The sequence below is a fragment of the Diadema antillarum genome, unplaced genomic scaffold (genome assembly GCF_040938485.1).
Source record: "Diadema antillarum isolate AM-2024a unplaced genomic scaffold, OU_Dant_1.0 scf00000110, whole genome shotgun sequence".
NCBI lineage: Eukaryota > Metazoa > Echinodermata > Echinoidea > Diadematoida > Diadematidae > Diadema > Diadema antillarum.
The window spans coordinates 1,688,663-1,716,611 of record NW_027270999.1 but is presented as its reverse complement, the minus strand read 5'-3'; the positions used below and the strand labels follow the sequence as shown (position 1 = coordinate 1,716,611).

The following is a 27,949-nucleotide window of genomic DNA, read 5'->3' as shown; positions in this document are numbered from 1 at the left end:
TTGTACATGTCATTTCATGGGTTGGAGATGCTGGAAAAATGTTTAAAAGATATCAAATTTCTTAATAAGATAAAAAAAAGGAATTTTCAAAATGACGTCATCAAATTTCAAGTTTATTCGAGCGTATCTCACTTATCGTTTGCCGCTTTCCCCCTAGATTTCAGTATGTTGTAGCTTATTAAATGGTCTTTCATTATTATTACGTTACAATTTGATTGGATGACTGCATCACCTCGGAAAATGATTTAAAAGGAACCTTGTCAAATTTGACCAGTTTACGTGTTATCTCCACGGGAGTGCAGTTTTTCTGAAAATGAAAATTGACATGACTATCTATATCGAGCACTAGCTCACTTACCCTTCCGTGAATTTTCCCAGATGTTGCAGTTGAGACTTTGCGCTATCGTTATCGTTTTTTCAGACGACGTCCGGATCACGTCAAAAAACTTGGTTGAAATTCAAGCTTATCTTCGATGTATTTAGATATTCCTTTCTTTCTGCAACTTTCTTTGCAATAACTCAAGAGAAACAGCCCCTATCATCCTCATATTTTGCATATGTTTAGTTTATGTCACGAACTTTATTTCATAAAATAACAACTACTCGATCGAACACCATCTTGGGTATGTAAATTAGGGTCAAAGGTCATAAATCTTTCATGCTGTATCTTGGTGAATACATGTTCTATCTTTCCCATATTCTGCACACGCAAAGACTATGTTTCAAGAATCATTTCACAAAATAACCACTTTTTGCTCAGATGCCATTCTCGGTGTGCAAAGTGGGTTCAAAGGTCATATGTAATTCTCTCTGTGTCTTCGTTATGACGTGTTATTTCTATGGGAGAAAATTTTTCTAGATGTGAAAATTGACATGATTGTCTTTACCGAGCACTAGCTCACTTACCCTTTGGTGAATTTCTCCCAGATTTTAATATGTGGTAGCTAAGCTTGGCTTGTGCCGAAAGGGTGGGTTGGGTGGTGGCGCGTCGCGTTAATGGGAACACCCCCCTTCGTCCAATGCCCCCCCCCCCCCGGTTTTGCCGAAAGGGTGCGTTGGGAGCGTTGGATCGCGTCGCGTTGACTGGAACCCCACCCTTCGTCCAAAGCCCCCCCGGTTTTGCCGAAAGGGTGCGTTGGTACTTTTTCTCTTTTTCTCATGTAGCCCTATAAAGCCCAAGCTATCTTGATGTTATTGTTTGATGTTTCATCGTCACATTCGGCACATGGGTAGAGCAACTCATAGTCTACATGACCGCATACTTGATTTTTTTCATGGTGACACATAGAGGGCGCTATTCACCAAAATATAAAGAAATACATAGGAAATATGCTAAAAACATGATTTTTCTGTATAATTTCTTTATCCCCACTATGTGTTATCATAGACCAATATTTTTCATATTTGCCACAAACGATTTGCAAGTCAAAGCTCATTATTTTTTATGGTCGAAATTTCTCAAGGTCACTACATGGGGGCGCTATTCATAACAAAATAAAGAAATACATTATGAGACCTGAGATGTATTGTTAGGGATAGGTACATGCATATAGTTATCATATTTCATATACCAATAATATCGGAATTTTAAGTTTGCAGATTGATAATGTGATAAACAAATGATATTAGAGGTATAACTTGGGTGGAGGAATCAAAATGACACAAAATAGAATGGCAATCTTTGGAAAATACTGTTATTTTCAAGTATCTCTATTATATCTACTGTTTTATGGCATTGTTACAGAAAAACAAAGGAAATAATAGGAAAAACATTTCAGGGCCATAATTACTTCACATTTTGCTCCTTCAGCAAATTTCAGCCAAGAAACGCCCATTTTATACATTATAATATGGGTAATTGGAATTGGAACAGAAAAATATGCAAAATCTGACTGACATGGTTGTCAGTTTTATTGTTGCCATGGCAACCAGCAATATCAAATATAGCTTAATCATATATCAAAATGTTTGGAATAAGATTTTTAGAAAAGTCACCAAATTTGGTTAAAACTGAATTAAGGGCGAAGGAGTGGCGAATGAAAATCGGGTAGGGGGCACAATGTGCCCCCCCCCCCCCTTGGGCTTTATAGGGTTAAAGGACGAGTTTTGAATTCATATCTAACCAACTGATATTAAACAACAAATAGCAATTAGACCAAACAGTAATTGGACGAAATGATGACTAGACCAACTGGTACATATTAGACCAACTGATATTAAACAGTCTATTAGACCAACTGGCTGTAGACCAAGTTGTATTAGAGTGTAAACTGATCCGGACGATAGCCTCTTTGAAATGGTTGTTTGAAGGTTAAATGTAAATTCAATTCTTTTGATATTACATAAGAAAAAGTACCAACGCACCCTTTCGGCAAAACCGGGGGGGGGGGGGGGGGGGGCTTTGGACGAAGGGTGGGGTTCCAGTCAACGCGACGCGACCCAACGCTCCCAACGCACCCTTTCGGCAAAACCGGGGGGGGGGGGGGCTTTGGACGAAGGGTGGTGTTTCCATTAACGCGACGCGCCACCACCCAACCCACCCTTTCGGCACAAGCCGCTAAGCTTTTGCGCTATTATTTTCTGCCCTTCGTTTTTTTCATACGATGTCAGCATCAGGTTAAAAAACTTGTTTGAAAATAAATCTTATCTTCTACGTATTGAGATATTTCTTTCTTTCTGCAACTTTCTTTGCAATAACTCAAAAGAAACATGCCCCATCACTTCCATATTTTGCACATGTTTAGTTCATGTCACGTACATTATTTCATAAAATAACAACCACTTAATCGGACAACATCTTGGGTATGTAAATTAGGGTCAAAGGTCACAAATGTTTCATCTTGTATCTTGGTGAATACCTGTCCTATCTTTCCCATATTTTTTACACGTATAGACGATGTCGCAAGAATCATTTCACAAAATAACCACTATTTCATCAGATGCCATCTTGGGAGTGTAAAGGTGGGACAAAGGTTATATGTACTTGTTGCTGTTTCTTCGTTATAGTGTATACAAAATTTGGTACCAAACATGGCAGATATGAGTCCCTTTGCTAAATGAGAATCCAAACATCACACGGCTAATGTCTCTAAACACAGATGAAACTTTCATGGTCATGCCTATTGCGATCAGGACTCGAATCATTGATAAAAAAAATCGGATCACCTTAATTTGTCAGTGATGACAAATTACAATCTCTAGTTAAAGTTTATCTTCGATGTATTGAGATATTCCTTTCTTTTTGCAACTTTATGTGCAATAACTCAAGAAAAACATACCCTATCACCACCATATTTTGCACATGTTTAGTTCATGTCACGAACATTATTTCATAAAATAACAACTACTTGATCAGACGCCATCTTGGGTATGTAAATTAGGGTCAAAGGTCATAAATGTTTCATCCTGTATCTTGGTGAATACATGACCTATCTTTCCCATATTTTGCACACGTAAAATCCATGTTACAGGGATCATTTCATAAAATAACCACTTTTTGCTCAGATGCCATCTTGTCTGTGCAAAGTGGGGTCAAAGGTCATATGTACTTCTTTTTCTATGTTCGCTATGACGTGTTATCTCTATGGGAGGGAATTTTTTAGATGTGAAAATTGACATGACTCTCTTTATCGAGCACTATCTTACTTATGCTTCGGTGAATTTCTCTCAGATTTTGATATGTTGTAGCTGAGACTTTGCAGTATCAGGACTCGAATCATTGATAAAAAAAATCGGATCACCTTAATTTGTCAGTGATGACAAATTACAATCTCTAGTTTGTTAACAGCGATTGTGGGATTTTTTGAAATTTGATGACACAATATAGAACGAGGCCATACGCATAGACTTATTAATGTCCGTGATAAAAATTTTTTATTGTTCAGATAGAAATTTAGAAACAAGAAGAAGGAGAAGGAGAATAAGAAGAGAAGGAGGAAGGCGGGGGGAGGATGAGGGAGAAGAAGAAGAGGAAGAAGTCTACGATTGCAGTTGTAGCTGGGAACAAACTACTCCCTGAAGTATTTGGATCACGATGAAATTTTGTTAAAATGAAATTGGAGAACTGAACGGCCTCATGAACATCGACGAAAGAATGATATTTCACCACGACCTTTGCTGCTACTGCGCACTACTGTATTTTATCAAAAGGGAAGAAATGGAGTGTAGTGGGGGGGGGGGGGGGAGATGGAAATCGTGAATACAGCTTGGGATGTCTTGACTTTGAAATGCCTGAACATGCCATGTATTTGCACTTGAAATTTGTTGCAATCGGATAATGGAAGATGCTTATTGTTTCGAATATCGCGCAAAGAATTCAAGTTATCATGTGAATAGCAATCTCTAAATAAGCAAAAATGATTGAAATTATTGTGCGTGCAGTGGTTTTAATGTTATTGGTCTAAAGGGGGCAATGGGTTTAAATCAGGTGATCAATCCATCATTATGACGCGAAGCACAATGATGATGGTGTTGACGAACTTTTCTCGTAAACCCTTTCTGTGCAAATGGGTCACATGTGCACATTTCACATAGAAACCTGTAGATGAGCAGGTATTGTGGTGCTAACAGATCGATGACAGCTTTAATTAGAATCATGCAACAAATGGACAAAATAAGACGCAAAATGGACGCGATAGCATGTTTTTGTTTTGTTGCTGTTGGTTTTATTTTTGTTTTATTATTTGAAGGGCATGGTCATACACGTGGAATTTATTTTTAGAAATTGTTTTACATATACCGGTACCTCTTTCTCTTTATCATACTGTGAAAGTAACCCTGGGAAAGACGACAACTTGCACTATCTTCAAAAGGAACTTGATTGACCCGAACTTCTGTTACAAAAACCATTACATTTCCTTGCCATTTCGTCAAAGACCGGGCATTTGAAACAGGCCGCACAATATCCAGGGCATTCCCGAATTCGACAATGCATTCAACCCACGGACCATGAGCTGCGAGTGTTTTTCTACACGAATTGCCATTTTCAGTGAAATAGCGCCCTCGTTACGATGTCAAAAAAAGAAATAATTTGGTGAGTGACTGTATGCACGTTCACGCAGTAGTTTTGAGCAGTTCGTGTGTGTGTTTGTTTCGCTGCGCCTGAAAATAATGTTGCAATACATACTGTACTTTGCCTTGAGATCGAGTTTGCACATCACAATAGCCATTGATTGATGAGAAATGACGTTCCACTCTTACAAAGGGAAATGTCAGAAAGGAGCATTAGGGTTATACATTTTATAAGTACATGTAAAAGTCTACTAATCGTGGTTTGCAAATCTAGTTTGCTCCCCTACATGGGATCACATATGTTAAATTGTCATTTCTTCTTTGAATACAGTTAATTTAAGAAATTTTTACACAGAATAACGTTGGTTTTACAGGCATGCATGAATAAGCGTGTTTTAACTCAAATGCTTTGGGCTGCAGAACTTTCGTTTCGTTCAGCCAACGATGAGAGGGGAAAATTATTAGTGTGATATCACGCACGTAGATTATCGCATACCATGGTATTATATACACAAGTATACAGATTATTGATTGCGCATTTCAAGATGAATGTGCTTGGACAACAGTGGCTGAACATAACATGGATTTCGCAATAAAACTAACGACTGAAAAGTAACAGTTAATGCGTCTAGGTATCATGTTCGAGGCATCTGTCGTTTATTAAGCATATCAAAATAAATTTGAAGCATAGTTCCTGTGTGTCCATCTCGAATTGCTGTAACGACATTATCTACATGTCCTATTACAATTTACACGTACAGATATTTTCTTACTTTACTCCATTACTTTTTGGAGTGATTATCATGAGTAGACGCATGATGATGTTATCCTACAAATATGTCCAGGTTTTTGCCGGAGGAAGGTGATGTGAGATGTGAGATGTGAGGTGAAAAAATGTGCGTCAGCTGTCACGATGTAATACAAATATATTCGTGATTCATGCTTGAGTATCATTAAGCATATTTTACGTGTATCACACTACCGCGGTGATGACGATTTTGCAAAAGCTTTGCGCAAGGTATGTGCAATAGAAAGGGATGATGAAAAGTCGGGTTTTTTCCACACGTACAAGCATGAACATGTATATACGTTTATGTACTCAGTACAGTCATCTTAAAGAGAAGGAGATCATTAAAATTCTGCCAGTTTAGCGCTCTGCCGATGTCTTATTTATTTTTTTTTAATGGGATCGACATGATTATTTGCATAGTAAAGACCGACGTTATGTTTAAAGTGGTTCGGTGGATGAATAAAAGCAGAAAACGAAAATAAGACCGGATTTATTTCAAGCAAATATACAATCCTGTGGTAGATACAGCAACGTGTACACAAAGAACAAAAATGTATCGTGTTCATGGAACTGTCCACAGATGGATGGTATACGGATGGAAAATAGAGAGGTAGATAGACAGATATCTACACACATAGAATTATATCAATAGAGGATTTTAGAGAGATAAATCAACTCCAACATATTACATCCTTATTATACATTGTGACGTATGTACATATATATATATATATATATATATATATATATGTACGTATATATATAGGGAGAAAACTTTGAGCAAAGAAAATGGGTTTTCATCGGAAAACCCATTTTCTTTGCTCAAAGTTTTCGCCATTTATCATTTGTTTCTGGTCAGTTTTCCCTTTCTTGTTCAATATGTATGTATATATTCATATATATATATATATATATATATATATATACAAATGTATATATATATATATATATATATATATATATATATATACATGTATATAAACACTGTATAAGCTTTTTTGTGGTGCTTGGAAGAGATCATGTATACTCTTTCTAATTGTTCATAATACATTTCATGTACATGTACATTTTTATGTACCATGTACAGGACTGTATTCTTGTGAATGATTTCCATCAAAAAATTTAGTGACTTCCAAGTATACCGTCATTATTGGACTTTGTTAGTTGTGATGTTGTGTTTTGTCCGTATATATTAGCGATTTGTGTAAAGTAAAGAATACTGCTCAGATGAGCCGAGGAAGGTCTATTCCTAATCTTTGTTTCTCTCATTGCCGCTATTTCTATTAAGTCCAGCACATTACAATGTGTTTCATAGCTTCAGTTCTCAGTCACAAATGCCATGCACACTCGACATGCACTCTAAGTCTTCAAGTTTTGCACCAACATACACACACACACACACACACGCACAGACACAGAACATCACATTCACAATCGCCACTAAAGATATCAACCAACATCAATCAATGACATGAAAATGAAAAGAACAAAGTTACAGTTGAGATTCAGTTTTCAATTTTTCCTCTCACAGGAGGTTAAGTTTAATTCACTCGACGTTGGTACTGTCGTGCAATTCTTGGAACTAAAGAGCATAATTCTTTTTTTCAAACAGAACATAAGTATGCACTTTTGCAGTGACAAAAATTCATCACATACAAGAATTGTGGTGTGGTGGAATAAATTATAGTCTGTGCTTAACAGCTGCAGAGCACACAATGCTTAATTTGATCATGACAACCGATTGCAATTTCTGGAATATATCTCTTTGACTGTGTATCTATCAATTGGATATGGTGCGAGTTGTACAGATTTAAAATGTGGTTCATATTCCAAGTAGCAAGCAAGAATGGGCATTTTATGTATAAATTGTAATCATGGCTTGTTGCCATGATGAATATTAAATAACTTGAAAAATAAATTTGGCAAATCATCATACTTCAAGCCTCAATTGGTTTTAGCGATCAACGCCAATTTGTAGAAATTTAACAATGTACATATAAAGAAAAATCTGATATTTACAGAATTGCCCGTGCCTTCAAAGCACAATTCATTACATAACATTGATATTAATTCATTCTCAAATGCTGCTCTTCTTGAATTGTTTAAATATACAAACTGAAGTACTGTTGTGAGGCACTGGCAACAAGATAGCCTGCTGTACAATGTACACAATTCTCAAGTAGGCAAGTTCTCTGGTATGATGATGTTTGGAACAGAGGTTGCCATCAGGAGACAATTTAAGTTTACTGATCCTAACAGTAAATCTCAAAGACAGATTTATCAGCACACTTTGGTTTTTAAATGGTGTGCATCTTTCCTTTGCTGCTCCTGTATAAACTTTCGACATTTTCTGCTTTACAGCTTCTTGGCTCAGCGAAGAAGCTGCTTCATGCAGGGCTAGCCCAAACATTTTCTTCAAAGAGGCACTTATCAAACTAAGAGCACCATACAAAAGGATTTTGTATCACAATTCCTCAGATCAAGTTCCAGCTTTGATCTCGAGTCACAAAGAAAACCAACAAAAATCCTATACAACATTCACAAGGTGTGCTTTCATAGATTTTTGACTGTGCCAACTTTTTAGCGATGAGGTGGTTCTCATGAAACACAAAAACACACTCTGCATCTTACCACTGCAAACCAGTGGATTTGCTTAACAAGCTGTGAATTTGACAAGCATAGAAACAAGTTTTCATGCCAGCAATGTTCACATTGTTACACAAAACGACATACTCAAGAGCGTTTCAGTTCATTCACATGTGACGCTTCATGTGGAGAGACAAATGGTCAGAACGAGAGAAAGCACGTTCGCAGAGGTGGCACTGGAAAGGGCGGTCACCGGTGTGCTTGCGGTAGTGTCGGGTGAGCTCGTCGGAGCGGGCAAACTTCCAGCCACATCCTTTCCAGTTGCAGTGGTAAGGCTTCTCCCCGGTGTGTGTTCTCATGTGAGCCTTCAGATGTGATGACTTGGTGTAGGTCTTCCCACAGCCGGGATGACTGCAGGTGTGCGTGGTGGTGCGCTTGCGACCCCACGTTCTCCTCCCTTTCCTCCTAACAATCTGGGTGGCTGGGACTGATGTGGGCACGACGCTGCTGTCGACTGGAGTGTTTCGCAGGAGATCAAGGAGCGGGGAAGTTGGCGGAGTGTTGGGAGGTGTAGGCATCATGTGCTGGGGTGGGAGTTGCTGCTGCTGCTGAGGAATGGCTATCCTCGTCATCTGGGGTGCAACCAGGTGCTGGTGGCTGGAGTATGGGGGTGGGTCGGGCATGGACTGCGCCTCTACGTGCTGGAGTTGAGCGGTCAGCTGCAGAGGATGGGCATTGTAGGAGTGGATGAACTGCTGCTGGTGGTAATGCATGGGATGGAGGTCTTGTGGCATGAGATGGTACTGCTGCTGCTGGGGTTTGTGCTGGAGCTGGGGCTGCATGTGTATCGCTGTCTTGGTCTCGAACCCAACACTGAAGTCATCGTAAAACTGTCCAATACATTCTGGAGAAGGAATGGAACCTGGGAGTGGTGAGGTAGCCTCCTCTTTGATTTTGATGGGCACCTCTGGAACAATACCGGCTGGGACCTCTGGGCTGAATGCCTCCACGCAGTTGGTGTTGTTGATGATGAAGTCGAGGTCGAGCAGGTCATCGTATGTCGTACTCGTCGTCGTGTCGGACTGCGGCGAGACGGGCGGTGGCGACAAGCAAGCACTGCCATCACTGCCAGCTCCAGATATGATGGTAGATGTTGGAGAGCTGGTCTCGAGCCTTGGAGCAAATGCAGGCTCATCCAAGCTGGGTGGGCAGATTTCTTGCAAGAAGCTTTCCATGTCAGGCCAGAGCTGCAGAAACAAAAGAAGGAAAAATCTCACATTTAGTCTCAGAAAGTAGCACACATTAAAAGTAAAGTTTCAGTGCGAGGGGAAACTATGCCTCATTATGCAAGAATGCTATAGAGTGGCAGGTATTCAAACTATTCCATTCAACTTTCAGCGAGGTATTGTTCACAGATAATCTGTGCGCGTCTGAATAGCCCTTTCAAGCCTGAGCGTGGACTGGTCGTGCCCGGCGAGTGTGATTGGTCATTCAGTGAATGATAGCGTGGTTTCTCACGATCTGTGCGTGACCAGACCGGCGAGCCCCGGGAAATCAAAACTACAGTATATATCACATCAAATGCAGCCAGTAATAATTTGTAGAATGACAATATATAATTGCTTTGGATCTAGAAGTCTACTGACATTACGATTCACATTTCCTTTCACAAACTGCAAAGATATGTATTATAGTATGCTCGATTAACACGAGATTCTACGCAAGAGGAGAATAAGAAAATAACACCTTCGAGGTCAATAATATCACTAGCAGATAAAGATCACTAATCGAACATCCACTTGCTTAACAATTAAGACTGTTATAAACTTTGAATAATACTCCACTCAAAAATAAATATCAGAAATCAGACACAAAAACATGTAAACATGTCGTTGATACCCGCGCGATTCGATAATCACGAGTCAATATTCAAATAACGCACCTGCAATCACAGAGTGCTCATATTATTTCAGATGCTAGCAGAGCTCAGATAAAAGAGCAAAAGCAACGTGAGCTTACCTCGTATGAAAAGCTGTCATTGCATCCTACGGACTGAGGTTCTCCTAAAAGAGCTGCCATGTTTCCTTCCAATGTTATGGTGTTTTGCAGGTAAAATTCTCAAGTTCGTGAAACGATCTGATCGAGAGGCAAAGTGATTATGACCATGTCAGCGTGGTGTTACGAGCTATAATCACATCGTCTGCTGTCGAGGGTTCAGTGAGGCCTGACACGCTCAGCCAATCAGCGCTCCACAATCCCGGTGATTTGCATGTCTAAATTTAGACGGGTATATATACTCCAGCTCTCGCGCGAGATGGCTTCCCAGTCTTGCGAGGGAGCTCGCTCCGAACGGAGCTCCGCGTGACCATGGCAACGATGAATAAACATGAATCAACACTGTGAGTCTCGAAGCTCTTCACGGTTAACGCTAATGATATACGACGACGTCATGCTAGTTTTTGACGTCACAGAATATGGACCAATGGAATAACCACAAAGCTGAATATTCATCACAGAATTTTCCACGCTTGTAGTTTCTGCCAGCCACACAGGGGTACGACATTGCGAAAAGCACGAGCAGTCAGTCACATGGCAGTGTTTACGGTAGTTCACCGCTTGCTATTTTTGGCGGGTATATAAAGGCAGCTTGTCGTCTGACTCAGCTCGCAGTTCACAACCTGTAGCGGCACTGCGCGGAGCCTGGTGGAAAGTCGAGCTAATACAGCCAGTAATCCCCGCGTCTATTCGGTGGATCTAATAACTTTGTTTTGGGGAATTTCCGATGCTGTGACTCCTGGTGTTGTGCATGACCGACACAGGCAATACAGGAAAACACAAATTTTTAACCATCACCGCAAGGTTCCAATTTCGAAATGTAAAAAAAAAAGAGCAGTCAAATCCTTTTGCTCTGTCATCCTTTTCATTGCCTGCTACCGATATGATTATTACCTTTCTACAATTTGGGTAGTTTCACCTTCTCTAAATTGAATTGCGATAGAGATGAGAAGGTTGTTTTCTTGACTCAAATCAGCTTCTTACCCCAGTAAAGTCGGAAGAATATTTTGTTTGTCACATAAAGAAATAATGACGAGATATCATTTTGGGCGAATGTTTATCGAAGACGAATAAGATGAAGAATGGGAACAAGTCTAGCTCCTTATCCTATATACTTCTTACTACTAGTACTAACTACCAGAATATCATAACAATGAAGCCAGCCATCTTGACGATGAGGTGGACGGTGAAACCATGGAGACAGCTCCACGGTGAGACCAAGGAGGTATCGGATACCCTCTTGGTGAAACCAGGGATGGGGGAAGTCCCACCTCCTTGGTGGAAACCTTCACCTCAGTTGTCTGAGTAGTCACGTTTGCATCTGTCCTTGCACTATTATGGAGAAAGAGACTGAAGTCACCCCCCCCCCCCCACCACCACCACCACCATGATGCCTCCCTACACGGAGGATGACATCTAACCGGTGGTATGGTCACTTTTATATTTAGATCCCACTCTTTCGTATGTTTTCTTCCATTGAACTACCGTCATCAAGGATATACATCTTTACATCACGAATCGAATCTTTCATATGGTTTCATCAGGTATGAAAGAGAAAGATATTTGGGATGTTGCAATTGAGTCAAGAGCATGACTCATCGATAGAATAAAAATGAATGAATTTGAACATGATATTTATGAGAAAATCCAATACTTGCACATGAGTAATACGCAAGTAACTGAGAAGTTGACGCTTTTTGCGCTTTGCCTGAATTTCTGGAGCCCGACTTCCCCTATGTATACTTGAATATCGTAAAAGTTGTTTTCATCATTTTCTCGCTGTAGAAACATAGTTAAATTCCCATGATAATGAGTATTGCTCGTTTACACACCCGAACGAGAAGCGAATTGAGAGCCGTCACCTGACCTAGCTGGCTATAAAATTATGGCATGCAAATCGCACCCTTTTCAAAGTGATGATATTTTTAAAGAAATAAAAACCAAGAAAGATTATTTGAATCAGTTATGTTTCCATGAATACATCACACTTTGCTGTCATGCCATAGTCAGTGAAATCATTACTTTTTGTCTGTAATGTGAGTATTTTATCAAATGAATGACGTATTTTGGCACTCTCAAACTTTTTTCATATCTCTTATTAAGGTCGTCATAGAGTATGTTTCTTATTCCGATGAATAATTTGCACGTATGTTAAATGTATAATATCATAATGTCACGTTAGAGGTTATATAGTATCACATGGCTTAGAACAGTGTAAAAGCGGTTTTTAACTTTCCAAAACGGAAATTTTCTTCATCATTGGTTTTCTTAATGGCTAATGATGTCATGGCTATCACGCTCACTCATACGCGTGGGCATGCAAGCTTTCATATCCATTAATTAATGATGACATTCATCTCGCGCCCCCCCCCCCCCCCCCCGTTTGCTTACTGTTCAACGTCATGATTATCATAAATTACAAAATCTTCTTTTCCTGTTTCAAAACGCATGAGGCATCACTCGTTACGTTATCCTTTGCATTCATTATTTTGATATCTGGCATCTTTTTCAGTATACTGTACGAGGTACATCCTGTTTTCGGAGAGCACGCATCAGCAAAGCACGGGATCGATATTGTTGAGCGGTGGTTTCGGAGAATTCCCCCGCTCAGCTGCGGCGATCGGAGTGAGCCAAGAGGCACTCCGCGCAAGCGTGCCATGGAGTTGAATCTCTCTGCTTACTGTTTATTTAGAGCAATCATTTCTCCATTTGTTTCTTGCTTTATTTGTTTTTATTCAACACTATAAGTTGCCTCATTAGGCAATGTACAGTTCTATTCACGACTACGATCATCGGCGTGGACTGGCTGGAAGAGCGCGTCCAGCATTTTCCATCCCTTTGATCTGACCAGGGAGGTGTGATTTCACTGATCTGGCCAAGGATCTGGCCATGGACTTTGAGCAGTGTTGTAGCTCCATGTTCTGACCACACATGGACTATACTGCAGTATTTCCTTATGTTTGCGTTCATTGCATCAAACTTTACCTCCTAGAGCTTTCTCGGGGCTTCTACTAACTCATAAGCTCCTTGTGTTCGAATGACAAGATAATTACACATTTCTTTATTATTCCGCTTATTGTAATACAATGTCACAGTACCACAGTAACCTCTATTTTTTTTTTCTTTGTGCTGAAGATAGATCCCAAGATGCGATGAATAACGTCCTGAACAGCTGAATGCAGTCACACAAAAATCATAACAAGAGCTGTGTACGAATGAAGAGATATACATGTACAGCAAAGTATAGTACCATAGGCATCTTCAAAAATAAAGTCTTTGTAAGGTCACGTATACTTGTATATAGTGTTGCACCTAAAAAGAGAGAGAAGTATCTGTATACATGTTAATAATGTTTACTTGATATAGATATTTATGTTCATGTATTTCTGAATTATGACAAATTGTGATAGCTTATATTCCTTTATCATTTTCTTATCAAGAAAGGTAAAGCTGATCATCAGTTTGTTTGTGAAAATTGTGACAAAATAGAGTTGATTGCGTTACAGCATATGCCAGTATTTTGTGATATCATGTAAACTTGAAGAGATAAAAAAATCTGTGTTTGAAAATGAATGATTGTTTGATCTTCCAAGAGGTGAAAATCTATGAAATACCAGAATTAACATACCCATATTAAATGTAAGAGACAGCAGTGTGATAATGGCGGATGTTGGAAACGGTTTAGATATTTGTTCATATCTTGATAATGACAACATAAATTATTGTAATAAGATTATTTCAAAGGTTTTGTGTGTCATATCAAAGCTTTGACATGACTGTGTTTCTTCTCTCATTCCAGCATTCACTACAGAGCACAGACAAGAAAATTGGAAAATTTGTCAAAATTGAACCAAAGCCATGTTCAGACATCATCAGCCTTTGAATGTTATAACATTGCAAAACATTGGGAGGAATTAATCTCGGATAACATGTCCATGGCATCGAAAAATTCATTATAAGTGTATCTTGCGGTCGCCATAAAACCCACCTTCATTCATAAGCTTATTTTCAAATTGTCTTCATTTTCTCGGTTTCAATACCGTTCTTATTCGCTCGAATTTTCGGCAATCTACATGACACCTTGATAGTTAACGAATACGTTCATGTCTTTGAAAACAAGTTGATTCATCTTTTAAGGCAAGAACGACTCAATGTCATGCTATCCGGGAAAATAAGAAAGTGACCTTTGTCGATTCCATCTCAGTTGTATAGTTTCATATGTCAATATCATCTTTTAGAAAACTCCAAAACAGACAGAAATTTCAAAAATACATGTGCTCAATGAAATGATAAGGATTTCAGTGGAAAAAAGATATAGTTCGCATGCCACGACCAATAGATCCACACTATTTGTGTATGGATAATGGAATATTGTACATGCTTAGGAAGAACATGCATTTTGGATGGGGTGGTGGATGCGACATCCCCAATTAAAACACAATTAAATCAACATGAGACTGGGTTTCTGCCGGCCGTATACGAGAGGAAAGATGTTGGACGATTCATCATCAGAGTCATCCTAGACACATTAGGGATAGTGATCAGGCGATTACACAGACCCGCCCTCGCTACCTTGATAAGCATTTTCACCTGTATGGACCACGCCTTCTTTTAAGAAATTAAATCTAATGGATTAATAGCGGATATCAGTATTTTCATATAATCCTAATTCGTACTCTTTATGTCCATCAAATTCACGCTTAATAATGGAAAAGATAGTAATGTGATAATAACAAAAATTATTTATAATTGAATTCTACAGAGGCAGTTGCATCAGAAATACTTATGATACATTAATGATAAAAATGATTATGATGTTGATAAAGCAGTCTCTCTATATAAATATATATCAACAACAACATCGCTTTTCTCTTTCTGTGTTTGTTTATTCCTTTTACTTTCTTAATTGATTTCCTGTTTTTGCACTAGCATGTTTACAACGTGAGCAGCCCGTAACACGCCCGTAATATTTACAGCAGTATGCAGCTATAACAATCATGAAAAATATTCTGTTGTTAACATAAACGCTTGCTATGAATAAAGATCACTATATCGGGGACTATAAAGAGAGTTGTCTCTGTGATAAGAAACTCATGCCTTGACGAAAAGGGGTATATTACAACGATATCAGTGAATTATTTCGTAAAGTCGTCGGACAGCCATTGACCATCGCTGTTTTAACGTTCATTATGAGTCTTAATTCATCTATACTACATAAACGGAAACATACTGAGTATACCATGGTATATACGCGAGACATAGCCAAATTCGCAGTTACACAATGTCTTTATTTGAAGCCATATTATCAGAAAAGGGTACTCATCATTACCTTTTAACAAATTATGCACAATGCCACGTATACCTCGATTATCAAATGCAAAGAGCATTTTCTTTCTTTAGCATTTATACTTATTATAGAACCAAACTTTCATAGATTGACCACCATGCATGTTCTAAATGTTTGCGACAATAATGTGCATCCTAACCGGGTATTATGTATCATTTAACTTTGTTATTTTTGATGTTTTTTCATTGAGAAATCAAATGAAAATAAATTGAGATTGAAACTGAAAGACGGATAATTAGCCTGTGTATAGTTCGGTTAAAATTGTAACTTATATTGGTATATTTTTATACTGTGTATTTTTTCCGATGTTCTGGTATACATCTCTTCCGACAGAAAGTCTGCTTATCTATAGCACATGTACACATTCACAAATAGCAAGGGTATATTAAGTATGGTTAATTGCTCATGTATCCTTTGTAGAGCAAAACTATTCGCTGGATATTATGAGATAATCATATCGGCGCTGTCGTAAGGACGTCTGGGGACATCTCAAACTGGCGACCGTTCACTTCGGACGAGAATGTCGCAATGTTCCATTTCTGTCCCATCGTTCTTATATAGCCGGTCGGCGAGCGCCATTTGGTGATTCATAAACAAAATTCATCCTTTTGTCATTTAAATCCGTGCATCAGCGGGGGTGGGCCGACATGGTAAATATTACGATCGGAGGTGAAATTCACGGCTGTTTCATTATGCATATTCATAACTGCCAGAGTCCTTGCCCTTACACTCCAGCCTTGATTGGCGAAGCGCCCGAGCGAGGTAAGTTTTCGTGCGATCTGAAAGGGGAAATAATTTGTCGATGCAATAATGGAATCCCTGGACTGTGAATCGCTGGAAGTTCGGTGCCTTGACGGAATAAATGGGTCACGATGCTCACGGTAACGTGAATAAGCGAAAATAAAAATAAATGTTCAAAGAGTATCCGGAACGACTAATAACGACATAATGCTGACTAGAACATTCCGAATTCGAAACTTACATTATATAGAACTATAGTGGAGTATCATTATTTTTTCATTCGTTTTTCGTTGTTTTTTGTTGTTGTGTGTCTGTGTTTGTTTGTTTGGTTGGTTGGTAGTTTTGTTAACGGAAGGGTTATCACTGATATCGCATACAACTACAATTTTGAGTGCTTTTGAATAGAGTGAATGCCATGCATCGGACTGCGATTTTTTTATTTGTTTGTGTGTTTGTTTGTTTGTTTCAGATTGAAACCCAATCAGTGCATGCCTCCTTACCCATTGATCCAATTAAAACCTTTTCCGAGAATCCTTGTGCATCAGTTAGTTTCTTGAAATTCGAAAGAGCTATTTTTGCAGTTTTTGACAACTTAAAATTTCTCTCATTACCTATCTTCACTTGCTTACTTATATTTACATTCTTTGCCCTTTCACATATAATATTCTGCTCCTTGGCTACGGCGAAGTACGTGTACTCAATCTCCTTATAATTACAATCATCTCTATACATAAAGATGTACAGACGAGAATCGTGTCATCTTAGTAGATATGGATTACTAGCAATAACAATCATTGATTCTATAGAGTAATTTGATTGGCTTTTGTCGATGAAAGAAGTTTGTTTATACCCCCATGATTACACAACATATCTGAATTGTGACTGTATATATTGATAGGCGAAGGAAGCAATACCCTTCCAATATCAGTATGAAGCTTTTCTATGCCTCCAATTAAAAACAAAAATGACATCTTAACGAGATTACCAGAGCTGTTCCTTTTATAGGTTATTCAGCCAATTGTGTAAACAAGCTTATACACTGTCGTCCTTTATTTAGATATCGCTGTTATTGAGCCAGTCATGCAGTGTTCAAAGTCAAAGTACGAGTGCTAAGTCATCTAATTCATGCACGTTGTGTGTTCGTTCGAGCAGCATAATAGAGCTGACTTTATTTACACCGTAAATTCCCCATTCTTGATTTCAAAGTCCATTGTTTAATTGCCAAGATCGGGGCTATCGATGTTCGCTTCTGCAGACTTTTTTCGCGTTCTATGTACATAATCATGCGAGTGGCTCTGTCGTTCTGATTGGCTTCTTGAGTAATTATTTATCGAAGTGTCTGGTAGTGAGTCTGTACACTCATGCCCAGCAATTGAGTAGAGCTAGAATGTGTTATAAAGTTCATCGGTATAGAGCTGTTTAGCTTCTACAATATCAACAATGGCGCCGATAACTAATTGGACAGTTGCGTATATGAAACAGGCAATCGTGTTCATGTGTGATCAGGGCAAGTCTCGGATCTGTTGCTGAGGTTATAGGGCGAGTGATATCTAGTATGAGTGGAGTTGAAATTTACATTGTGGCATCATCAATGCATTCAATTTTGTGATATGTTTCCCCAGGCTAATAAATATCCCCACCCCAGGACTCAATGCACCTGTAATCTATATCGTAACTATAAAGCTACCAAGACAGGGATTTCAGTTCGCAACGGAACAATGATTGCTACATTCTTGCTCGGGAAAGTTTCACTATTCTACAACCCTCTTACTAAAGTATACGTGATAATTCAGGATTAATTGAATATTGTTATATTGACTGTCTCATGTCACGTGTCATGGTGAGGAGCTCCATTAGTGACAGTCAGTGCAATGCACATGACATAATATAGGGTATTACGTCTGCCAACCACCTCCATGTTTCGATTGTATACAATGGATCATGATAACTAACACAGTCACGATCAGCAGGTTATGACAAGAGCCTAACAATCTTAAACACCTAATCGCGCTCAGCAAATTTACAATCAACAATGGTAACGTACCTCTCAAAAGACACTTATAGTGACGTATTGTATAGTAAGACATGACATTGAGAAGGACAATGACATCTCGAGTTTGTCTGGCGATTACATGAAGTTATCATTTTTGGTGTGTTTTCGTATGTTTTTTTTTGTTTGTTTGTTTGTTTGTTTGTTTGTTGTTGTTGTGTGTGTGTGTGTGTTTTTTTCGCTCTAGCTTTCTTTCTTGATCACTCATTTCATTACACCAAGGAGCTTGATTACATTCAGATGTTTTTGCTGTGAAAGCATTTAATCGCCTCTCGGAGTATATACCAAACCATTCAGTAGTTATATCCTTGAATACTCTTACGTTTAGATTATATTAAGGAGATGACTCTGTCTGTATTAAAATCGTAGAACACTGGACACACTTTACTTTGCAATCAAAAAATCAGAAATGATTTAAAAATCATTACACGAGTTTCGAACCAAGCTTTACCATCTGCTCAGAAATAGCTCAGTTTTTGGACAAGTCAGAGTCTCACTCGTGGATACAGTATAGTTCACTAATAATGATATTTAAGATTCGTAGCGATATTCGTATGGGTGATCTAGGGGTTAATAGTTCAATTCACCTGTTCTAGTTAAGATATATACCCTGCTTGGAAGCAGGTTGAAACATTTGACTGTTGCTATGTTGAGCAAACCTCGAGATATTTAGTCGCCTTTGATAACAGAATTTTGTAATGCCGGTTTCGATGATATTCCACTATATCGTAACGAGCAAAACCCGTTTGCGAGGTCCGGTCGTGTATACTGGGCAGGTGATTTGCTTCAATGCGGTTCGTTTTGGAGACGGATGATTACTTTTTAAGTGGATAACCAATGTGTGAAGAGAAATTGTCAGCCATTGTCATCACACAGAGTTCAACTTGCTAAAAAGTACCTGTTCTAAAGATACCGCATATAAACGCAAATAAAGCAATTTAACCACAACAAGGACATCATTCCACCACCACACCTGACTATAGACCATCGAGATAATTACTCAAAACGTGTGAGCAGAGAGCTCGTTCAGTGTCGTTTGCTTTATGAATTACTCTTGAAGTAGATCTCTACCAAGAATTAGACAGAAAACATAGCGGATCCCTCCCCCACTGTTCCCGTATCCTGCCCATTACACGGAGGAAGTTTCCACCGTCACGTTGTTAGTGTTCATCGTTTTGATATGGCGTCTGACGGAATGTGAGCATTCATTATGATAAGAACTTATAAAAATGCTAAAAGTTTGCAAACAAAAGACAACTAGGAAGTCAGACTAACAAAGCACGTTGGGAAGCATTCACTCAGATAATGACAACAAAACTAGGGGACAGGGGCTGCATCACAAGTAGGGAGGATATCCGTGTGTATTCGACATTTTTAAAGCAGATCAGTTGGCTTAAAGATCACTGATTCCAGTTTTCATCTTCTATTTCAACTTCCCTTTCAGAAAATATGTTATATTAATTAATCATTTAGATTCTCCTCGGTTGGAGAGGATGTAAGAAAAAAAAAAGCTTCACACATCAACACGATTAAAAAACAAAAGTGGCCAGCAGGTATGCGCTTTAAACCGCGAGTATTGTATCTGTTTCGCTTGTGACGTTCGCCGCTTAAATTCCAGCTCCTCGAGGCCTTGTAAAATGTAACAAAGCGAGAAAGAATGCACCCCTCATCTTTTCTTCTATACTCTGCACGGACACGATAACAATAGAAGACAATTACTTCTCGTGAGGGGAGAGATCGGCACTGAAATTGGACTTGCTTTGGGGGGCGACGTGAATTTTTGCGGTCGCTGGTTTTGCGGATGTTTTATTGTATTGTTCGCCACCAGAATGGATCAATCAATTCCTCGAAAAAGGAAGTGGAATTTCAGCGAATGCTATCGCCGTTCTTTCACGACCTTTCTTTTTTGCTTCACTTAACTAGAGCACTATGAAAGTCAGGTAAGCACTTTTCGTGCCACAAAGAGAAAGAGAGAAAAATGCCAGCTGCAGAAACATTAAGATACTTTTAAGACTCTTAATTCAATTTTGTTGTCTGGAATAAGGGAAAATTAATTTAGACTGGATTGGAGATATACTGCTCGCTATAGGCCCTACTAATTCAAATGAATATTTTTAGTAAGCGTACTTTCAATGAGGTATGTAGGTTGCTGACACTTTGTTCCGTTTTCCAGGAACTCATTCTGTTGCCTAATTTATCTATTTCCGTTTGGCATATAAAGTCGATCAATGATATGATTGAACATGTCATTCGCAAAATTGAGATACTGATGGCATCTGAGCCTGTCCATGACGCCACGGAGTGTTTGCAACAGGAGCAGTTGATTTGCTTTGTCATATGATTCGTCTCTGTGTGCGATATTTTTGTGTGTTTATATGGGTTGATTGGCGGGTACAACTTACAGGCGAGGGGAGACATTGATTAGGGATTAACGGGTAGGGGGTATCGTATAGGATAACATATAAATACAGAAATGAGAGGCCTATATCCACAGTGGTTAGACATGGTTAGACACAGATATGATTAAACAGTATATTGTTGAGTTACTGTTGGTCAAACGTTTCCATGAAAGTTGTTAAATTAACTTAAAACTTCAACATGCTGTTAAATGCGTATTATTGTGTATGAGGTTACTTTTGTTTAGCCGATTTAACCGTTGGTGTGCAAACAATAATGCTTGCAAAATTGTATAGGGAAAGTAATGATAAGGTTATTTATAAATCGTCTGCACGAACAAAACAGCCAAAAACAAAATGGAAGGAGCCCATGTCGTAACAGGACGTAGAATGTTGATAAAAGTAAGCCTATTGTTTCCAATGCATTCCATGTATTATGTAATATATGCGTGTAACCAATTTCTATCATTTCCAAACACAAGACAGTTTGATCATCTGGTCCAGATCTCTTTGTTGGTGGTGAAAAAATAAAAGTAAATAAATAAATAAAAAAGGAAATGAATGAATAATAGATAAAAACAAAAAGAAATATGAGACTCCTTTCGTGGTTATTTTCATTGATTATTAAGACAGAAATGTTTTACAAAGTAAGAAACAGAAGGAAAATGAAAGAAAGAAAGGATTGAAGCTTGGAATACAGACAAACAGAAAAAGGACATGAAAACAGAAAGTAAGAAAAGGTAGCACACATAATATGTCGCAGAAGTCAGTTGCCTGTCCGTGTTGAACCCCGCAATCGTGGGAATCCCAAAACCTTTTGTTGAGAAAGGTAAACTACAAACAAAACGATTTGTGTGTACTTGTGTGTACTCACAAAGCAGTGTGACCGCAAAGCCATACAAAAACATTCGATAGATAGCGACCTTACCACAAAATACGCACGCTTATCCAAACTGCGAACTATATAGTACGTGTAGTGTGTGATTCCAAAGTCCAATTCGAAGTGGCAGTGACGTCAACGACACTGTCGCAGACAATCCTACCCCCGTGATAATGTGTCCGGATATTTATGACGTTTGTGTAAAAATGCACTTGAGATGTCAGTGAAATTGTAGCCTCTGTGCTGATATTAGTCCCTCCGTCTTTTCTGGCAAGGGTTTGCATATCCGGTACATACCATATTGTACGTGAGCATGAATTTGCAGTATTGATTATTCTTGCTCTGTTCTGCGAAACTGAAATATCTGAAATAATGGAAATATTTCTATTGGTTCCATCCACCGCGGTGGATGGAACGGTGCACCGCTCTGTCTATTGTCCGGGTGATCAGATGTGGTTGGAATGCGATGATTCCATGGTGACGAATTATGTTTTGTAAATATTTCGTGACCAACATTCAGTCCATCATGCCTCATTAAGAATTTGTATGGCAGCTGTTATTAATCATAGTGATGTATAGAGGAGGCCCATGTACCAATGTATTCAAATTAATGGTATATCCCCGATGGGATGAGACATTCTAGTAACCCCTTCCGGTTGAAAACATTTCCATTACGTGAATCCAGTTTGTACTTACTACTATTGCTACGTCAGGTAGGCTTTCTTCCGGTTGTCAGGTATAGTCTTTGCAATATAGAAATGTGCAATATAAGGAATACAGATCAATTTTCTTACAATTTTTAATTTGTATCAATAAGAATTAACATGTTCAGTAAAGGGGGAGGGGAAGGCTGCTAGAACGCAATGCTTGCCTCTGTGGGCCCCTGAAATAGAATCATGTCACAAAGAAATTTGGACCGCGGAAAATGGAGAAGAAGAGGATTTTGAAAAATAAAGGTCACACAAACGGTTACAAGACAGTACAAATGCACATACGGACTTTTAAACAGCTGCAAATTACCTACTATTGAGAAGATTTTATTTTATTTGATTTGATTTTGATTTTGATTTTATTTCTGAATTCCTTTTTCATACATAAATGAAATATGAATGAAATTTGGGGATGAATAAAGGATTAAGCTTGGCCTAGCAGACTGTAAGTGACTTGAAACAATGCTGAATAACTGCTAAGAAAATTTGATGAAGTTATATATTTCTTAGACATATATTTTAGCTCTATTGACGTTGTTATCAAAAAATATAAAAGTTTGTATGTATGTTAGCTCATAATCAATGGATGTATAATTATGACTATGTTCAACGAGCCACTAAACAAGTATACATGGGTCATTGCAACTTTTTTAAAATCTGCTCTGAAATGCAAATGCATGTGGACATGTATTGATTTATAATACTCTGATCATCAGTAAAGTGGCCATAGAATATCTCAATATGCGTCATGTATTTTCCTATATATAATGTTTTTACTATTTCTTGAGATAACTTGGATATGCCCACAAAACAGTCTTCCTCACTATGATTCTGCCGGTGACGTCATCTGTCAATCATTGCTGAAGTGCTATGTTTAACAAAACACAATGGAATTCACCTTCCGTTATAGACCGGGCATAACTTGCATATTTCTCTGCAATGTCTTTTGTTAATCAAATTAGTAACTTATGCAAGTTATGCTCAGTCCAGGGTATGGTGCATTCCAATGTCTTTTGTTATTAAACAGCATACTTTAGCAATGATTGACAGAATAGTCACTAACCGAATCTTGGTTTTACAGGTTTTTGTGGGCATATCCAAATATTCTTGGGGGAAAAAAAAATACAATGTAGAAGAAATATAATCATAATTATGATAGATGGTACGTATTTAGATATTCATTTAGCCAACATTTATGTTGAAGGTATCTTGAATAAACACAATCAACATGCATCGTTCTGCTTTATGCAGTTCCTTTAAGCAGGTTGTTGAAGCGTGATTTTAGTCAAATTTTCACAGCATGACGCTAAGTAGCTCCATAATCAGAGCGGGGATTACGATACCTTGCCCTATCATATCCATTCGCTTCAAACTTTTGCGCGGGAAATCATATTGTTTGATACCACACGTCTGACCTAGTTCTTCATCCTGCGCTCAGGGAGGTCATGAGTACAGTGAAAGTGGAATAGGATGTTTTGCTTCCCCATTGCTCGATTCACGCATCCGCTATTTCTTGTGTTTGGCGGGTAGTATTGGCAATGAGTAAAAATTAATGTCTGCTGTTGAAATTTGTTGCCGAGATCCATGGAGTTACTCCAAAGTCAATGGCTGCTCAATATTTCCGTTTCCCTCTCTCCTACTCTTCTATCTATCTATCTATCTATCTATCTATCTATCTCTCTTCTCTCTGTCTCTACTCTTACAGACTTGTGAAGTCCTAGCTCGACTGGTTATTACATCAAATCCATCGTAGTTTTCGGACGGTCAGTAGACATGATACAGACAAGATCGGAAATTGAGCGAAATGATAAAAAGGATGTTTTCTATTCTTTTGCCTTCCGGTTCTTTTTTTTTCTAGATTGACATCCGAATCTGGTATTGCTATCAAAAAAAAAAAAAAAAAAAAAAGGTCACCGATGAGTAACAGAGTGGACGTTTATTCTTTTTCTCCTGTATTTTGCTTCATTTCTTTTATTCTTTTCAAAGTAATGGCTGATCCACTCCATTCTTTGTTGAATTCTTTTAAACTTACTTGATCCAAAGAACATGAAATCTGTCTGTACGATTTGTAAAATGCAGCACTAGCACTACCTTGAGAAAAGAGCACGTAGCATAAAACACTAAAATATTTTTTACAACATGCATTGCTTTTTTAAACAAACAAATAAATGCATTGTATCGTGAGAATTATTGGTTGAGAATGAGCACCAATACATGCTCGTAGTTCACGATATTCTCATCCAGGTTTCATCCCCTCCCCCTCAAAAAAAAAAACGAAAACTCTGAATGAACAATAGAAATAGGTGTAAGATGTTTTCAAAGTCCGTTGCTAAACTGAAGGCCTGATTAGAATTGTTTGCTATTGTGAAGATTAAGTCGATCAATAGAAAACCCAAGGGATATATACTTTCAGAATGTCGGTATTGTCCTTTACCATATGGCATGACACATTCCGTGTGGAAGCTGCATTGAGAAGTTCAATTGAGAAAAAAAAAATCATTTTTTTGTCTAAAATTTTGTTTCGATTTTAATTTACCGTAATGCGGTGACAGTGAGTAAGATGTATAAATGCATAATGATGTCATGTTTCTTAACTTTTGAAACGTCCGAGGAGAAGTTTAGGAATCATAATCATCACGCATGCATCCAGTACTAATGAATATTACGATGAGCTATAGATAAAATATTTCTACATACGCATATATATATATATATATATATATATATATATAAACTATTATAATGCGATTCTTTTGCGTACGTTGTAATCATCCTAGTTTTGTTTTCGTTTGTTTGTTTGCTTTTGTTTTCGGCATGGGTTGAAATTAAACTCATGGAATTTCTTATGAATATCATATTCGATAATAAACATGCTGTAAAAAGTGTTTTCGTCAGAAAGTCATGCTTGAACTTGAACTTTTGCCCATTTAACGTGAAGGATAGAGGTAGATAAGACGTCTTTTGAGGGGAAGACAGGAAAATCCGTTGCAATTACCAGCCTCATCTGTATAAGAATGGAGATCATAGATGATGCATTATGGTGCATTCACATTAAAAAAAAAGAAAAAAAAAGAAGACGCACCTGTGAGAAAAAGACGCAAGATTTCATTTTCCCTCTCTGTCTTCGAGAATTCATCACTTGTATGCAAAGCCGTCTCCACGTCATCCCTTCTTCACACCGTGTTGACTTGACCACTGGCGAGTCACGCAAGAATGTCGTATTTGATCAGCTCGCACCTCGTCATGTCAGTGTGAACAGGCTGACATATGAAAGTACCTAACGTATAAGTGCTAAGCTTACACAAACAATTAAGACCTTTGCGAAAGTTGTGCCGATGTCTTTCGGCGGTTTGTTTTTCCTCCTCCTCCGACGACGACGGCTTGCTATAATCCCACATTGCCTATACTGTTCAACCGAAAGTCAAGCAAGCCCAGCTAAAAATGCTAATACGACGACTACTTACATAGCTATAGAGGATACGCCTCGTCACGTGCAATCGGAGGTCCCGAGTTCGAATCCCGTCAAGTTCCAACGTCCTTGGACAATATTACGGTGTTTTTACCCACCATGTCCATCTCGACCCGGGTGTATGATAATGGATATGATATACTATACCTGGCAATGCTATAGGGTAATAATAATGACGAGCCCTCTGTAGAGTAGTGGCAACACTATTTTGGCTATATACCCTGGATGAATTAGAAGACCATAATTATAACCACTGTTCATCGCGGGTTGAACAAACAACAACAACAAAACAAAACAAAACAAAGCAAAACAAAAGTTAAATGTAGCATGGAATAAGAGTGAAGTAGACAGCTAAACGAAAGTGTGACAATGTGTCATTGTCCTGCTGAGAAGCCATCTTTGTTACTAAGTTTGAGACGTTTGAGCAAATTGAATTCACACACAATAACATGCTGGAGTCAAAGATGCTACTTTGAGTTTAAGATCATGAAATCACTGCGAAGGAAAACTTGAATCAACTTAATCTAAAAAAAGTATACCTAAAAGAATAATATAAGTTTTTTGTGATGATCTAGATCAAGAGAAAGCAAAGAGGGAAAGTGGTGACAGTAAACATGAGGATAACAGTGGGAGTAGACTGGTTAGAATGAATGACAAACATTGTGGCTCCGTGATAGAACATCGTCAGGAAGAACCTTACTCTTCTTATCATCATCATGAATAACGCCTCACATGGCATCAACACCATCACCACCACCACCACCACCAGCACCAGCACCAGCACCATCATCACCATCATCATCATCACCACCACCATCATCATCATCATCAACGAATCTATATACTAGCCCATCATCCTCATTATGCCGTACCGCCACCACGGTCACACCTCCCGAGGCCGAGGGCTCAAGGCGAGTAATCTCCGCTCTCGGCGCAGAATACAGTCTTTTACCGCGAAATGCGGCGTCACCCATTTCCGAGGCACCAGTTCCCACACTCGTCATTGAAAGCTATATTACACATTGATGCCATTGTCATTCAAACGACTTTGTCATAAATCATTGTTATTATCACATTTATTACTTTTTAGAATATGACACTATCTCTATGTTGCCACTCCTCGTCTGTTAATTCAATAAACTGTACAACATTCAAAGACAGAATGCATTGTCCTGGGTGCAGCATACCCGTTCATTCACTTGATGAAGATCAAACAAAATACATGGTATTGATATTGGCATATGACAACAGTTATATTCGGAAATGTACAGGAGCTCCTCCACAGAGCTACTTTGAAATCAATGGTTTATCAAGAGCCAGTGGTCTGCTGAAAGTGTTGAGGTTTCTTCCTTTTCAACGATTACAGCACAATTCGTAAAGGTCGCACAAAAATGGGGTGAAGTAAACAGCTATTGTGGCCACCAGTCACAGCTAGATACACAGAGAATCGTATCATGTGACCTTCAGGCTCGTACAAGCATTCAGCTTTATTCACGTTCTCTCACATATGTATCAACTTGACTCCAATGCTATGAATATTGACCGTGACCTCGTTCTCGGGGACTAGTCTAGACCTCACGCTGTCAAAAGTGTATCATCCTTCATACTTCAGGTCCTTGCACAGCACCCACCACCCCATGCACCCTTTTGTTGTTCTGGAATATTCCATCAACAAAAAACAAAAACAAACGGGAAAAAAATTCTTGTTTACGTAGATACGGTATGGGAAAAAACCCAAGTCATAATCAAAATGAAGTAAAATGTATAGCACACAAATGATGTATTTTATGTACATGTAATACCTATAGCTGATCTGTATTGGTTAACAAATTCGTCACTAATTACGTATACCCAGGTCCATTTCGGATAATTTCGAGGCTTGCAACATAATATTTTGTCTTCTTCAAACTTTCAC

At 38.5% G+C, this 27,949-nt stretch overlaps 1 protein-coding gene across 1 annotated transcript; it reads right to left on the bottom strand.

The window, feature by feature from the left end:
• Positions 1-6,881: 6,881 nt before the first annotated feature.
• LOC139719394 (uncharacterized) lies at positions 6,882-10,685 on the bottom strand. Its single transcript, XM_071630812.1, has 2 exons — positions 10,406-10,685; positions 6,882-9,633 (listed from the first exon to the last, which is right to left on the bottom strand). The coding sequence occupies exons 1-2, from the start codon at positions 10,463-10,465 to the stop codon at positions 8,554-8,556; spliced, it is 1,140 nt and encodes a 379-aa protein (XP_071486913.1). The 5' UTR covers positions 10,466-10,685; the 3' UTR covers positions 6,882-8,553.
• Positions 10,686-27,949: the final 17,264 nt, after the last annotated feature.